Below are 15,319 nucleotides of genomic sequence, written 5' to 3'. Positions count from 1 at the left end.
TTTAACTCGGAAGGTTCTTTTTTTATATACTAAACAGCATATTGGTTCGGCAAGAAGCACTCTTATTACACGTATTACATTAATAAGAATGTTTAGGCAGTTAAATGATTAATCCAAAAGTTCTCTATTAGGTAAGAAAAAGTTATAAAATAATATTTAATCTATAGAGAAACATAAAATTTGTGTCTAATTATTTTGACTTTGAAAGAAATTTTTTCTTCACAATTAAATGTTTAGATTCTCTTAAAGTTGTTTCATAATCTATGAGTTAGAAAGTTTGGTAGTAATATCTCCTTTTTTCTTCTTCTTTTTTCCTCTTCAAATGGAGGTACTTTAGCAACCAATGCTCATACCCATACAGTTACTTCTTAAACCTAGCACTCTGCAACAAAATTAATGAAAGTTACAAAATTTAAAAAAAATAATCAAAATAATAATTATGGGTTGAAATAGTATTTTTTTAAATATAATATATAATTTATTTATTGTTAGTATACTATGCAATAATAATAATAATAATAATAATAATAATAATAATAATAAGGATTTTAAATTCAATTCTCATAATCTTTTAACATTACAACACATGATTAAATAAATTTGAAGTGTCAAACCAATCTAAAAAATGCCATTGAAGCCAATTACTGACTCATGTGATGCAGTTAAATTTAATATAGAAAAAAAAAAAAAAAAGAGTCTCATCTTGCAATAACATAAGAGAAAAATGAACAATAAAGTAAATACCTAAAATCAAATATATAAAATGATGTTTTTTAGATTATCTTTTCATTCAAGAAAAAAAATTATGGGCAATTGACTTGCCACAATATATGCACTAGTACCTGAAATTACAAAAAAATAAAATAAAAATGAAAAGATAATCACTAAATTTTGAATGTTCCCTCCAAAACATCATTTTTACGAGTTAAAAAAGAGCCCAACATTCACCTTAAAAAGATTTAAACCAAAAGGTTTAAAAAAAAAAAAAAGACATTTCCATATTTAGGACATTTGCTTTAAGAAAATCGTTGTTTACAAAAGAATTACAAAAGGAAGGGAGAGTTCATGGCATTACACATCTTCCAAAATTTGCAAAGAATTGTAAAAAGAAAAAAAAAAAAACAAAGTGAATTTTGTGTGCAAGCATATTATCAAATCAAGAAAGTAATATCATAAAATCTCTCAATACATGCAAATTTAAATTGTAGAAGCAAAAAAATGCACATCATTATTAAAATTAAATTAAAAAAAGAAGAATTGTGAAATGAATTGATTATTAAAATACTAAATTATTAAGAAAGCTAAGAGAAATATAAGTATGAAGATCTACTATAAGTACCACAATGGTGGATCCTATACAGTAGTGTGCTCTGTTAATATAATCTTCTCAAGCATTTGAACTCTCTTCTTCATTGTCTATTTTTCTCTCCATTCCCCTAAAACACATAAACCACAAATGTTAGGTACATTTTGTACTAATTATCAATTTTGACATAATGAATGCTCAATAGTTTGTATGTTAGTCATTTGCCTAAACCAATTTATAGTTGAATGAAACAAATACGTTATTTCAAAATGAAGCTGACAAGGCACAACCTGTTCAAAAATTAATAATGTAATAATCAAACAAAACTAGAGACTCCATGGCATTCAATTGGAATAGGAAAGATGTTTCATAATATTCAATTGGAGTAGCAAGGATTCAAGGACATTTAGATAAGATCTAACATGTTTGGGCATAATAGGAATTTATTTTTAAAATAAAGAATATTGAAGGAAAGTATAGCCATTTTAAAACTTGTTGAAATGCCCCAAACCCTTAAATTCGGGTCCGGCGCGTTATACCTAATAATCCATAATTAAAATAACATACGCAGCGGAAAACATAATCATAATCTCCATATAACATAATACCAGAGTTTACTAATTCTAACTATAATCCATATTAAATCATTCATCACCTGCATTTCCATAAATCTACATAACTCCCAAAAGAATTCAGTAATTTCACAATTATTCCTTAATCAATAGCCTTAAAACATAAAGACATAAAACTTAAATATTTACTTTCTACAAAAACATCATTAAAATGTTTATACTCTTTTTCTTATATCTCCCAATAATGCTATAAAAACCTCGAGCTCTCTAAGCTCAATTTCGAAGAAATCCTGAAAAAAAAAAAAAAAAAAAAAAAAGATAAATTCATATTCGGGTGAGACACATTTCAGTAAGGGAAAAAACCATATATTAAAACAGTGTGTGGTCAACATGAGTTTATATATAACATAATATTCAACGTTTGAAAATCCTTAAAATAATTTCTGAAATCATTCCCTAATCCTAATCAAACACATGCAAATGTTTAACCCACGAATCACCCGAGGATAGGGGTGATTACCCGCCCATACAAGTTGCACCCCTCTACTATGATATTTAGGCAACCCAAAGGTCGCAACTAAAGCATACCAGGGCACTCACCTTACTCAGTAAGCCCTCAAGTGATAAATTGATCTCGTACTCACACAGTTCATACAAAAGTTTATCGGCAAAGACCCTAAGGATAGGGAAATCTACTCGCTCATACAAGTAGGTTCCCTCTACCCTAGTACGTTATGCGACTACTGCCATATCTGTAACTACTAGTGCACTCGGCTTACTCAGCAAGCCCTCAGGCAAAAGGTCCGCCTCGCCCAATCGTAACTTGTTCTACGTACATACATACTTCTATTATCATAATACATCATTCTTTTCTATCATTATACATTCATGCGCATTCATTCCTATTCATAACTTAACTTTGCATTTCGTTTCACTTTAAGTGACTCTTTCCCATTTACATCATTTACCTTTGTCATTTCATTGCATAACATTTCATTTCATTACTTCGTACTACAACTGGTCTTTAGCCATCATCAGTTAGTCTACGTAGAAACGTGCTAGATCTGCTAACACAGCTAATTTTAGCTGTCATCAGTTAGTCTACACAGAAGTGTGCTAGATCTGCTAACATGGCTGTCTTTCAGCTGTCTTACATTTACATGGTTGCATTTAACATACACAGGCAACATTGTCCATATCATATTTTATTCTCATTGTTTTACTTACTTAGCATGCATCTCATACATTTAACATATATTTGCACAGATTCTCATGCTACACAATTTAGTAATAAAATTCATACACTGCCTGTAAAATAAGACAACTAACATTTAATATTTATATACTGAAAATATCTTTCATTTCTTATATGATTGTCCTAAAAATATTTTTCTACTTTCATCGGTTCATTTTCGCATATACATATCTAATAAACAACCCTAAACTTGAAGGAAATAAAATTTCACAGTTGGCATTTTACCCATACTGAAACATATACACGTACATATAACACAATTTATTTTTTCATTAAATTTATAAAAATTCAGATTTAATATATATTTTTTCCCTTACCTGGTTTCTTGAACTACGCCAACAAGGACTCCGAAAAATACCTGCGGCGCTCACCCGGACCTTGAAATTAAATTCCTAATTCTAATAAATTATTCTTGAATAAAATATTATTTAAATATTTCCTAGGGTCATAATTCCTAAATAAATAATAATACCCTTAAATTTAGCCGAATTCTCAAATCCCACTCTTGCTTTGGAGTAGGGTCAAGAAAATCCCAATTGAAAAATTACCTACGTCAAAATAATGATGACTATGACTAGGACCCCGTGGTGGTGTCCGTTTGTCGATTTAAACACATATTAACGGCGAAATTGAGAAAATGGGAAAAAATTACCTTTCCCCAAGAGCAGTGCCTAGTCATTTCCATGAAAAATCTGCTCCAATAGAAATTTTGGCAGTGGAACCAAGATTCCAATGGCACCTTCCGTTTCTCGATCCGTCGCAAACTCACCAAGAAATTGAAGAGAGAGAGGAGAGAGACGGACGTGCAGGCACGTAGGAAAATTTGCAGAGGGGGGGAGGGGCGTGCCTGTTCTTCTCCTGCTTCTTCTTTCTTCTTCTTCTTTCTTCTTTCTTCTTTCTTCTTTCTTCATATTACTTTATATATTCTCTTATTTCAATTAGGTTTTTTTTTTTTTTAAATCCAATGTAAAAATATTTAATTTAATAATTAATTATTTAATTTATCTTAATTTAATTTAATTAATTTTTTTTTCTTTTTCCCACGCCATTCCTTTTATTTATTTATTTTTATTTTTTTCAAATTATTTTAATCCTTTTAAATTTCCAGGTCTTTACACTTGTCACTTAGGACTACCAAATTTTTGCCTTTCACCTTTTAGGAGTAGTTAAATTAGATATTCAAAATACATGAACCGCTTTTTGATAAATCAAGGACATTTTCCTCTACTAGCTTAAAAGCTTTTAAATCATTTCTTACTGCTTTATTTCACATCATTTTAGTCTACTCCTACTCTCTCTAATACCCAAAACGCTCTACTCATTCCTCACAAATGGCTATTTGGCTTGTATTTGAAATACTCAAATCATTTCTATAGAAGGACGAATATTCACTCACAAAATGTTTAGGAAAATAGAAAGCAACTCAAACTGGATAGATGAAATGAATGACCTGTCCATGGACAAGGAGCAGAAGCTCCTTCTACCACACCATAGTGAAGAAAATATGAAAATGAACTGTGATTTTCTAAAAAAAGGTTGAGCAAATATTGAAAATTTGTGGCTATAGGGTAATTCTTTGACATTAGGAAGGTACAAATCGATAAGACGGAATTGCTACTGAGGAGAATACAAAAGCTATAGGGAGAGATGGAAAGACTTAAATGGATTGTGTTTAGATGCAAAAAAATGTAGAAAAACAAATAGAGAATATGCTGCAGAACAGAAAACGCTTCAAGGCACTTTACATTGTCGTTTTACTTAAAACGTTATTTGCTCCCACCAAATCGGTGTGTATTGAGTCAGCAAATACGTTTTCAAGATACAATGAAGCTTAGAATATAATCTAATATCAAGTTGCGTTATACACAAACGAAAAACTGATAACAAACACCCTTAGAGGAATCTAAACAAATTTCTGGAATTCAAAATCTGTAGAAAACATAACCCAGGATTGAAGAAAATATAATTTGTAAGATCCTTATGAGAGAAAAAGAAAGAAAGAATGATTGAATATTTCTATATTATTCTTGGAGTTAATTCTGTCTTTAAATAGATAGAATTATACATTTTTTGAAAGGTTACATCTATTCTAATCTGACCATTCACGAAGCAAATTTTTGAAATCGACGAGGCGTTGACCTGGTCACACTAGGCATCAACCTGGTCACGCCTTGGTCAAGCCTTGGTCAATACAGTCTGAAATTTTTTCAATTCTTTCTCTTCCTAGGTCTTCTGGTCGCGCCCTAGTTGAGACATTATGGAAAATCAATTATTCTGATCGTTAGATTAATTTAAGAGATTATTCTACCTTATCATTTATTAATGAATTTTTCTTTTCCACTCTTTACAATGTGGGACAAACCCACATAGCATTAAATGCTCCTCATGAAAGATTTAAAGAATTCATAAATGGAAGATTTTGAAAAACCCACAAAATTGATTATTTTAGAAAGTATTTCAACAAAAAAATACATAAGATTTGTGGCAATTGTGGCTACATGGGTTACTTAGAAAATATAAGCTTGACTATCCTAGAGGAATCCAAAAGAAGGCTTAATGAATGCCATGCAAATAGAGCAATGATGAACAATGTGACATAATCTCAGATCCAAAAGCGGACATGTATATTGGAAAGAAATCGATCATACTCCTAAGCCAAGAGCAAACGATTCTAGGGCTTCAAGAAAGAAATGAGTAGCAAAGGGCAAGTTCAATCAAGGAACTTCATTAAAATACTGGAAAGTGATGAAAACCAAGATGATGAAGGACCAACTTGTTGGGTGTCCCTCTTTGTGGGGCCCATGTCTTGAAAAAGTACTCCAACACTTTATTGCTTTTGTTGGCTTCTCTAAGAAGTTTGGGTGGAGATTTTTTTTTTTTTGGCATTCATCTCTCATTTGGCATTCTAGTGGTTTTCACGATACTTCACCAACAAGATGTTGTCCCTCCTCTTGACTCCGACTGTTTCACAGCGCGACTACTTATGTGCATGCTTGTAATGACCCAAAATTTAAAATAATTAGGAAATATAATAAATGAAATGGGTTAATGGGTAATAAGGTAAAAAGGAAGGATTTTAGAAGGAAAAACAGGCCTCGTCGACGAATGTCCTGTCTTCGTCGACGAGTATCCTTCTAAAGCTCGTCGACGAATCCAGCTCCTTGCTGACGAACCCTTGCCTATAAATAGAGAGTTAAATAAGGAGTTCTTCATTTTTCAGCGAGAAACTCGGGAACCCTCACTCTCTCCCTCTAAAATACAAATCTCTAGCCTTCTCTTTTCGATTTCGAGCCAGTTTTGACCCCAGTTTGACGATTCGGAACCGCCACGAGGTTCGTAGGATCGTTCTCTACAAGGCTGTAGGAGCTGATCGTTGGTTTGAGAGGTTTGGGAAACATCCCAAAATCAGGGTGAGTTATTTTGGGATTTTCTTAAGGAATAATATTTTTTGGAGCCTAAGAAGTAGTAAATAGGTGTTTTTCTTTAGATTTGAGTTAATTGAAATTTATTTAATTAAGTTAGGATTTTTGGATTCAAGGTCCAAGTGAACACTGCAAGTATCGGTTCGAGGATCCTACCAGCGTAGTTTGAAGTCAGGTAAGGGGGAAATTTATATGTTAAATCAGGTTTTCATGAATTAAAATGGATTATGTGTTATTTATGTATATATGTTTTTAAATGGGTATAAAATGTCAACCATGTAAAAATTATGATTTCTGAACCTAAGGTTGTTCATATAGTTATGTATATGTGAAAGTAAATGGATGAAAGTTAAAAGGAATTTTCTGGGTTGGCCTATTTTATAGGAATATGTATGAAATTACTATTAAATTGTGTGGCATAAGATTCTCTGTGAATATATGTTAAATGTATGAGATGCAGGTTAAGCAAGTAAAGTATTATGAATAAAATATGACATGGATTATGTTGTCTATGTATGTTAAATGCAACCATATAAATGTATGACAGTTGAAAGTCATGTTAGCAGATTCTAACGCATTTCTATGTGGACTAACTGTAGCAGATTCTAGCGCATTTCTATGTAAACTAACAAATGATGGCTAAAGAGCGGCTGTAATATGAAGGAATGAAATCAAAATGTTATGCAATGAAATGACCATGAAATGAAATGACAAATGTGAACGAAGTAAATAGGAAATAGTCACTTAAAGTGAAACGAAATGCAATGTTTAAGCTATGAACATGACAAAAGTGTATGAATGAAGAATGACAGAAAGGAATAAAGTATTATGATATTAGAAGTATCTATGTATGTAGAACATGTTAGGATTGGGCGAGGCAAACTCTTCGCCTGAAGACTTGCTGAGAAAGGCGAGTGCACTAGTAGTTTCAGATGTGGCAGTAGTTGCATAACGTACTAGGGCAAAGGGAACCTATTTGTATAGGAGGGTAGATTTTCCTATCCTTAGGGCCTTTACTGGTAAACTATTGTTGAAAGTGTGAGTACTAGATCAAGTTAACACTTAAGGGCTTACTGAGTAAGGTGAGTGCCCTGGTATGCTTTAGTTGTGACCTCAGGGTTGCCTAAGTATCAGAACAGAAGAGTGCTACTTGTATGGGCGGGTAATCACCCCTATCCTTGGGTAATCTCGTGAGCTAAATCTCTGCATGTGTTTGATTAGGTTCAGAAAATGATTTTAGAGTTATGTTAATGATTTGCAAATATAATTAAAATGATACTTATTTACCTCATGTTGGTCACACACTGTTTTAATATATATGTTTCTTCACCTACTGAGATGTGTCTCACCCGAATATGATTATTTCTTTTTCAGGACATCCTCGAGGTCGGGCTTAGGGAGCTTGAGGGTATTTAATCTTTTTGAGGAATATAAAGAAACAGGGTATATGTTGATGACGTTTTGGATGTAAATATATATGTTTTATGTTTTATGTCGTTATGATTTTAAGGATGTTGAGTAAAGAATAATTGTGAAAATACTATATTAGTATGTGGCATACCAATGTTATTTTACGTAAAACATAACACTATACAATATGATACAGTTCGAAAACATTTCCATACAATTTCATACAGTTCCAGTATTTTCACAAATTCATTCAAGTACATACGATACCCAAAACATACGGTAAGTGTCGTCACACTAATACGCAACTACGCTATGAAACCCGAAACTTCACAGCGATTACATTGCCAATACGATGTAGCTCACACTAATACGCAACTACTCTATAAACTTGAAGCTTCACAGCGATTACATTGCCAATACGCAACTACTCCATGAAACCTGAAACTTCACGGTGATTACATTGCCAATACAGTGATGCTCATACCCCTCGGTGACCAGCCGGAATACGTAGTGATATTTCACACCCTCGAATATAAAGTCGAACACTCTCACCCACGGTTTTCACACCAGTACATAGCGCAGCATACGATAATTAGCCGCCACTAGCCAATTTCACAAAACCTAGAATCATTTTGGAACTCACGTTCCTATACTCATCAGCGTACGATAATTAGCTGCCACATAGTTATTTTACAAAATACCTTGAACAATTACATACAACCATACATACCACACTTATTTGATTTACGGAAAATCATATCGTTTTCCAATTCAAGTATACAGTTTATACAAATATGGATAACAGTCATCTCAATAATACAGTTTAAACAAAACAAACGGTTTTCCAAACAAAGCAGAAATGATACCGAAATCCCCAATTTTTCTGAAAACTGTAACCCACCGTATTTTTACCCGATATATTTCCCCAAATAAGATACCAAAACATACATATGATCATAGCCTACAAGCTTACCAATCCCAATTTAAAAAATAACTGATATAAACTGAATCTCCTTACCTTAACTCGAATTTCAACTATGAACTCTACGGTCCCTAAAACTACGAACTGAGACTCCAAAACCCACAAACTACAATATGATACATGCTTACAATTCTTACTATTATACATATTCTGAAATAGAAACGAAAATCGAGCCTTAACTCGGTTTTGGCCCGAAACCCGAAACTGCTCAAAACGAGATTCCAATCTGCTAGAAACGTAGAGAATCCTTCCCTGATCCTTGCAGTAACATTGGATTTATGAATCCAGTGATGAACGGCGAAGAAATCAAGAGAGAAAGAGAGAGCTTTGAGTTCTAGAGAGAGAGAGTGAAGATATTAAGCTAACTTAGCTTGGAAGCAACCCATTTGGATATTTATAATTCTTTGACTCGGGTGGACTCGTCAAGGAATTGGCGTCCTCGTCAATGAGTCTGCCATTACCCTCGTCGACAAGACGGTGGCCTCGTCGACGAGCCCGAGATTTCAGATTTTTCGAAATCCCTCGAGATCTCCTCATCGACGAGACATTGAATTTCGTCGCCAAGAACAAAAAGAACTTCGTCGACGAAGCTTGCCCAAATTTCCACTTTACCCTTCTTTCAGATATTTAATCCACATACCATGGTTCGGGTTCTTACTGTTAGTGTGGGTGTCGATTTGGCCTGCAAAGAGATGTTTGCCGCCCCTGGTCTGGACTAGGCTGCAGTAGGCAAATCGTACTACAGACGCATTAAATTTGACTTAGCCTGGTGGTAGGCCAGCCATGGCTAAGTCCCGCTTTCGGACCACACAACCTAGTCATGTGGGGTTATTATATGACGAGATGTATAAATGTCCCATATATATATATATATGAGTACAACTTTACATGTTTTATTAGTTAAAGTTAATTATTTAACGGATGTGTTTCTGGAATACTAAAACCCATGTTGTCACACACTGATAATAATTTATTTCGTCTTACTGAAATGTGTCTCACTCTTATAATTCCTAACATTTCAGTAAATCCTAGAAATTAAGCTTAGAGCGCTCCAAGGCAGGGTTGATTAGAGTTTGTTGAGGGTAAGTTTTCTTTTGTGAGACACGATTCTATAAATGGGTATACTTAGTGTCTTGAGGGATGTAATTATGGACTTGTAGGAAAATATGTATGTATTTGAAGGAACAGTAGAGCTCCTGTATTGTATTTGGAGTTTGTATATTTGTATTCCACTGTATTTTGTGTGGGAAGAATTATGGACAGGTGTACCTGCGGCCACTTAGGGTGTCAGGTTGTTATATTTTGGTATCGGAGCTATTATGAGAATATATGTGTTATATTTACAATGTTATTATTTTTAGGGTCGTTACACTCGAATGTCACATGACTATTATTATTTTCACAAATATTACATTTTTCTTGCTTTGAGATGCCCTGAATTGCATGCACTTTCTTTAACTCAATTGCTTCTAATTTCTTAGACAGTAAAGCAAATTTAGCATGCAAATCATCTTCCTCATTCAACGTATACTTACCTCCCCCACTCATGATTCTCACTGGTTCAGTTCAATCATAAACACAAGAGGTGTCCCATGATTGAGCATTTCCAATCAAATAATCAAAATAAACAAATGCTTCTTCAGATTCTTCATTAAAAAAAATTTTCATTACACATGGTTTCAACAAATTGGTGCATCCTAGGTATCAAAGCTTAATAGAAAAAACTAATAATACACCAATCCTCGTAACCATGGTGTGGAGAAGCTTTTAAAAGATCTTTGAATTTCCCAACGTTGATAAAAAGTTTCAATTTTCTTTTGAACAAAATTCATGATTTGCCTTTTTAAAGCATTGGTTTATTGCATTGGAAAAAACTTTTTGAAGAATTAGGTTTGCATTTTTTGCCATGTGCCAGCAAGCCTTGGTCTCAATGCATTTAACCATATGTTTACTTTATCCTTAAGAGAAAAAGGAAACAATTTCAATCTAATCATCTTTTCAATGCAATTTTGATCTACAAATATAGAACATACTTCCTCAAATTCTTTAAGATGCAAATAAGAATTTTCAAATTTCATCCCATGAAAATGTGACAATAAAGGTTTGTGAACATTCAAAGATGTGATGATGCATGATGGGATGTTGGTCCTAACAAGATGTAAATATTCTCTAAGTGTTCAATTTAAATTACCAGCCATGATGCTACAATTTTCAAAAATATCAATGCTAACTCAAATGATAAATTACAACTCACAGAATCATAATCCACAATGTATTGATTTCAAATTAAACGACCATACCTATTTCAAAACCAGACAAACATAAGCAGGAAGAAAAATAATATGAGACATAAAGACTCAACAATTAAAAATAATGTGCATAAGTTGAGCACTTAATCAAATTTGATACTTCATCAATATCAATGAACACTAATAACTTTTAAAAAATTATGAAAAAAATAAAACATATGAATTATTTTTTAAAACAGGTCACCCATTTACGATCCATCAACCCAAAGCCAACCCATTTAACCCCTACCGATCCACCCAAACTCAGTTCCGTTAATTAGGCAAGTTCCCATCTCCAACATTCCCTCCAAAATCATCCATTTGCAAAAACTTTGATACATTGGATTTTCCTTTCAATTTTTTGATGCAATTTTATGCTGTGATGCTACTTCTAATCAAGATTATGTTAGAACTACAGCTACAGATACAATTTTGAGAAGATTACGAATGACATGTATGCGTCGTGTGGTATAGAGTTTTAGACTTCGGCCGCTTACTAAAGCTGAGGCAATGGCTGTCCAGGAAACAATTATACAAGCAGAAGAGACTAATCTGAATAGAATATTAATCCTGTCCGAGTTCAAAAGACTAATTGATAATATCAAAAGCAAATCCTGCTCTTTCTAGGAATCATCACCGATCCTCATGACATCTGAGTTCTCAACAACAACCTTTACGATTTTACTTTAATTTTATTAAAAGCAATTGCATTAATCTTACTAGGTAGATTATTAAAAGCAATTGTAATAATCTTACTAGGTAGCAAAAACTGCCTCTGGAGAACTATAGCAAGTTCCCTACCCTCTCATCTCTTCATTTGTAATGAAGAAGCTCTATTTTCCAAAAAAATAAAAATCAGCTCAAATCGATATAACTAAAACCAAAACCAAGACCAGAAATATCCAAGCAATGGAACTCCGAACGAAGAGCTACTTACAATCCCCCATCGTTTTCGTACTGCCTCAAAATTTCTCTAGATGGAAAAACGAATCATCAGAGATCGCATTTAGCACAGCAAAGAAACGTACTTAAATAATGTCATTTCAAGAACTAGACGCTCAACAACTTCTATCAGAATTTAGCGTTGAGAAACCACCATTCCTTACATTGAAAAGCACTAGCATACGTTCTATTACAACAACCTAAAACATCGGAACTCAGAAACAACCCAAATCTAACATTTACAGCTTAAGACACAGAGCAGAGAAGACCAGTTCAACCACCGAAGCCATAAAGAGTCCTGCCCTGCCTCTTGAGCGCGTAAACAACGTCCATCGCAGTCACCGTCTTCCTCCTCGCGTGCTCGGTGTAAGTCACGGCGTCGCGAATCACGTTCTCGAGGAAGATCTTGAGGACGCCACGGGTCTCCTCATAAATGAGACCACTGATTCTTTTGACACCACCTCTTCTAGCGAGACGGCGAATCGCAGGCTTCGTAATGCCCTGGATGTTATCTCGCAGAACCTTCCTGTGACGCTTTGCTCCGCCCTTTCCCAAGCCCTTGCCTCCCTTCCCTCTGCCGGACATTTTCAAGAGCTTCCTAGGGTTTTTGAGACACGTATGAAAATTATAACTCTCTCTCTCTCTCTCTCTCTCTCTCTGAAACAATGAGCTTGACCGTCGGAGGACGGGTGGACTTAAATTAGGACGGCTTGCGCAATATCAAAGCCCATAAATAATCTGGGCCGTCCGACATGTGTCTTAATCGACGGTTGAAATCACGATCCGTGTGTAGCGTGTTCGCATTTTTTTACCCGTTGATTATACATGAACAGACGGTCGATGGAGTGGGTACTTTGGGCTTCGCGGATTATGTTTTTTCTTGTGATTTACTGATTTGGTGTATTCACGAAAACGAGATCATGGGCATCCATGCTTGCATCTTAAAACATATAAATAATTTAAAAATTTTTTGAACAAATAATTCTTATTTTTTATTCTTAAATCAAATAATAATTAAAAATATGATTAAAATAATAAGAATTCAAAATAGAATAAGTTAAAAATAATATAATAAAATAGAAATTTATTATAATTAATTTTATTTTATTGCAAAATAAATTTTAAAAAAATTATTGCATATGACAATTGAAACATAATATAAATTTATTTATAAATGTATTTTATTATTATTTTTACTTTTAAAATTTTGTGGAAATTTTTATTTTAATCATGCTTTAAATTCATATAATTATTTTATTTTATTTTATTAAAATTATATGTAAAAGAAATGATTTAATCTAAAAAAATTAAATTCTAAATATTAAGATATTTTGCAACATGTTAACAAAAGCATTGAAAACCATAGGATATGTTTCATATCATTTTATTTGTATTTCTTATTTTCATTTCTCCGTATTTGAAAAACATAGTATGAATGCATTTATTTACATTGTCAATTTTATGTTTCTATTATTGATTTTCATTTGTTTAGAAAAAAAAATTATACCATAAATAAATTTTTTAATTAAATCATTCATTTTATACATACTTATTAATTTATTTTTATTTTTTTAAATGATCATATGATTTAAAATATTAAAGTAAAAATATTCATGATATCTTAATTAAACAATAATATAAAATCATTTACAAAATATTTTTTTCATTGCACAATAAGATTGCATTATAGGTTTATTCACCTTCTTTAGATGACTTTTTTTTCTAGCATAAATATATTTTGAGTAAGGCAGTATCCTTAACAATATAATAGATACATGTTGTTAGGAACCTGTGAGCATTCAAATCAAAGTGACATCAAAATTTTAACGTGGTTCGGTCAATAACGACCTACGCCCACGGAGCACGCACCAAGAATTCCCGGAAAATATTACAGTTCTCTCTTTCTCTCTCTCTCTTCTTCCCTACTTCCTCTCTGCTCTCTCTAAGCTTCTCAGTGTTCTCTCTGCACTATTCTATGTTGTTGTATACATCTTCCACAGCCCACTATTTATAGGGCTTGGAAGTTAAATGATAATTAAATAAAATCAATACAGATTGGAAGTTAAAACTGAGAGATTAATGGAGAATAAAAGCACCACGTATTTTCTGACTCAGCAACGCGTCTCCAGCTATCTCCTGGCTGTCTTCTGTCTCCGTCTCTAACAATCTCCCACTTGGAGACAAAGACACCTCCTCAACCAGTATCATGAATAAATGATGTGCTCCAAATATGTCTTCAGGCATGAAAACCAACTAAAGTTGAACACAACTTCAACTTCTCTATAGTCACCATCTTCCTGTCTGCTCGATTCCTACGGACTAATCTTATGGTTATCATCTTCACCACTGGTGTAAAGATGCCGGTGTAGTCAATCCCTTCCTTCTGCTCAAAGCCTTTGACTACCAACTGAGACTTGTACCTTCTGGAGCCGTCATGCACCTCTTCAATTTTGTACACCCACTTGTTGTGAAGGCCTTTAGGCAACTTTCACATTCTATTGGAGGTGAGGAACTTCATCTCATCCTTCATCGCAAGCTCCCACTTGCTTGTATCTGCCACCTGACATGCTTCATCATAGTATTCGGGTTCTCCTATATCTATAAGAAGTAAGTAATCAATATACCTTCTGTTTGGTATATGAGACCGAGTAGTTCTTCTAAGCTCCAGAGCTGGAGTAAGAGATGGTGGTGCGACGATCTGCTCCACTGGTTCCTCCACCTAAGGATTCTCGGTATTTTGCTGATGTGTCCCAACACATTCTGAGTGGACCAGTTATAGTCTCTTCTTCTTTGGGGCATGGGTGTTTATCTGGAAACTAACCCTCTTCTGTTTCCTAACTATACAATCCTCATACATGTCAACCAGCACTGACTGTAGACCACTCAATTTTTCCTTTGAGTGCATCACCTTGAGTCCCTTCTCGCTCATGTGACCAAGTCGTTGGTGTCAGATGTTGCTGTCGTCATTTCTTGCAGCAACTAAAATAGACATGGAAGCATTAGAAGTTAGAAAAAGTGTTCCGCTTTTCTTACCTCACGCAATCGTTAGTACACCCTTTGAAACTTTCCATTCATCGCCAATGAATTTCATTGTGTATCCCTCATCTGCCAACTGACCAACTGAGATCAAATTCTTTCTTAG

The 15,319-nt window shown here is 33.7% G+C and overlaps 1 protein-coding gene across 1 annotated transcript; it reads right to left on the bottom strand.

Annotated features, from left to right (window-relative positions):
- Positions 1–12,240: 12,240 nt before the first annotated feature.
- On the bottom strand, positions 12,241–12,876 carry LOC131164572 (histone H4). The gene has a single exon (XM_058121864.1). It carries the CDS (start codon positions 12,760–12,762, stop codon positions 12,451–12,453), a length of 312 nt encoding a protein of 103 aa, XP_057977847.1. The 5' UTR covers positions 12,763–12,876; the 3' UTR covers positions 12,241–12,450.
- Between the last annotated feature and the right edge of the window lie 2,443 nt (positions 12,877–15,319).

This window comes from Malania oleifera, chromosome 9, assembly GCF_029873635.1.
Source record: "Malania oleifera isolate guangnan ecotype guangnan chromosome 9, ASM2987363v1, whole genome shotgun sequence".
Classification (NCBI taxonomy): Eukaryota; Viridiplantae; Streptophyta; class Magnoliopsida; order Santalales; family Ximeniaceae; genus Malania; species Malania oleifera.
This window is presented reverse-complemented; position numbering and strand designations above follow the sequence as displayed.

What these genes read in the sequence shown, in the direction of transcription:
- LOC131164572 (XM_058121864.1), bottom strand. Translation starts at nt 12,762, where the DNA reads ATGTCCGGCAGAGGGAAGGGAGGCAAGGGCTTGGGAAAGGGCGGAGCA.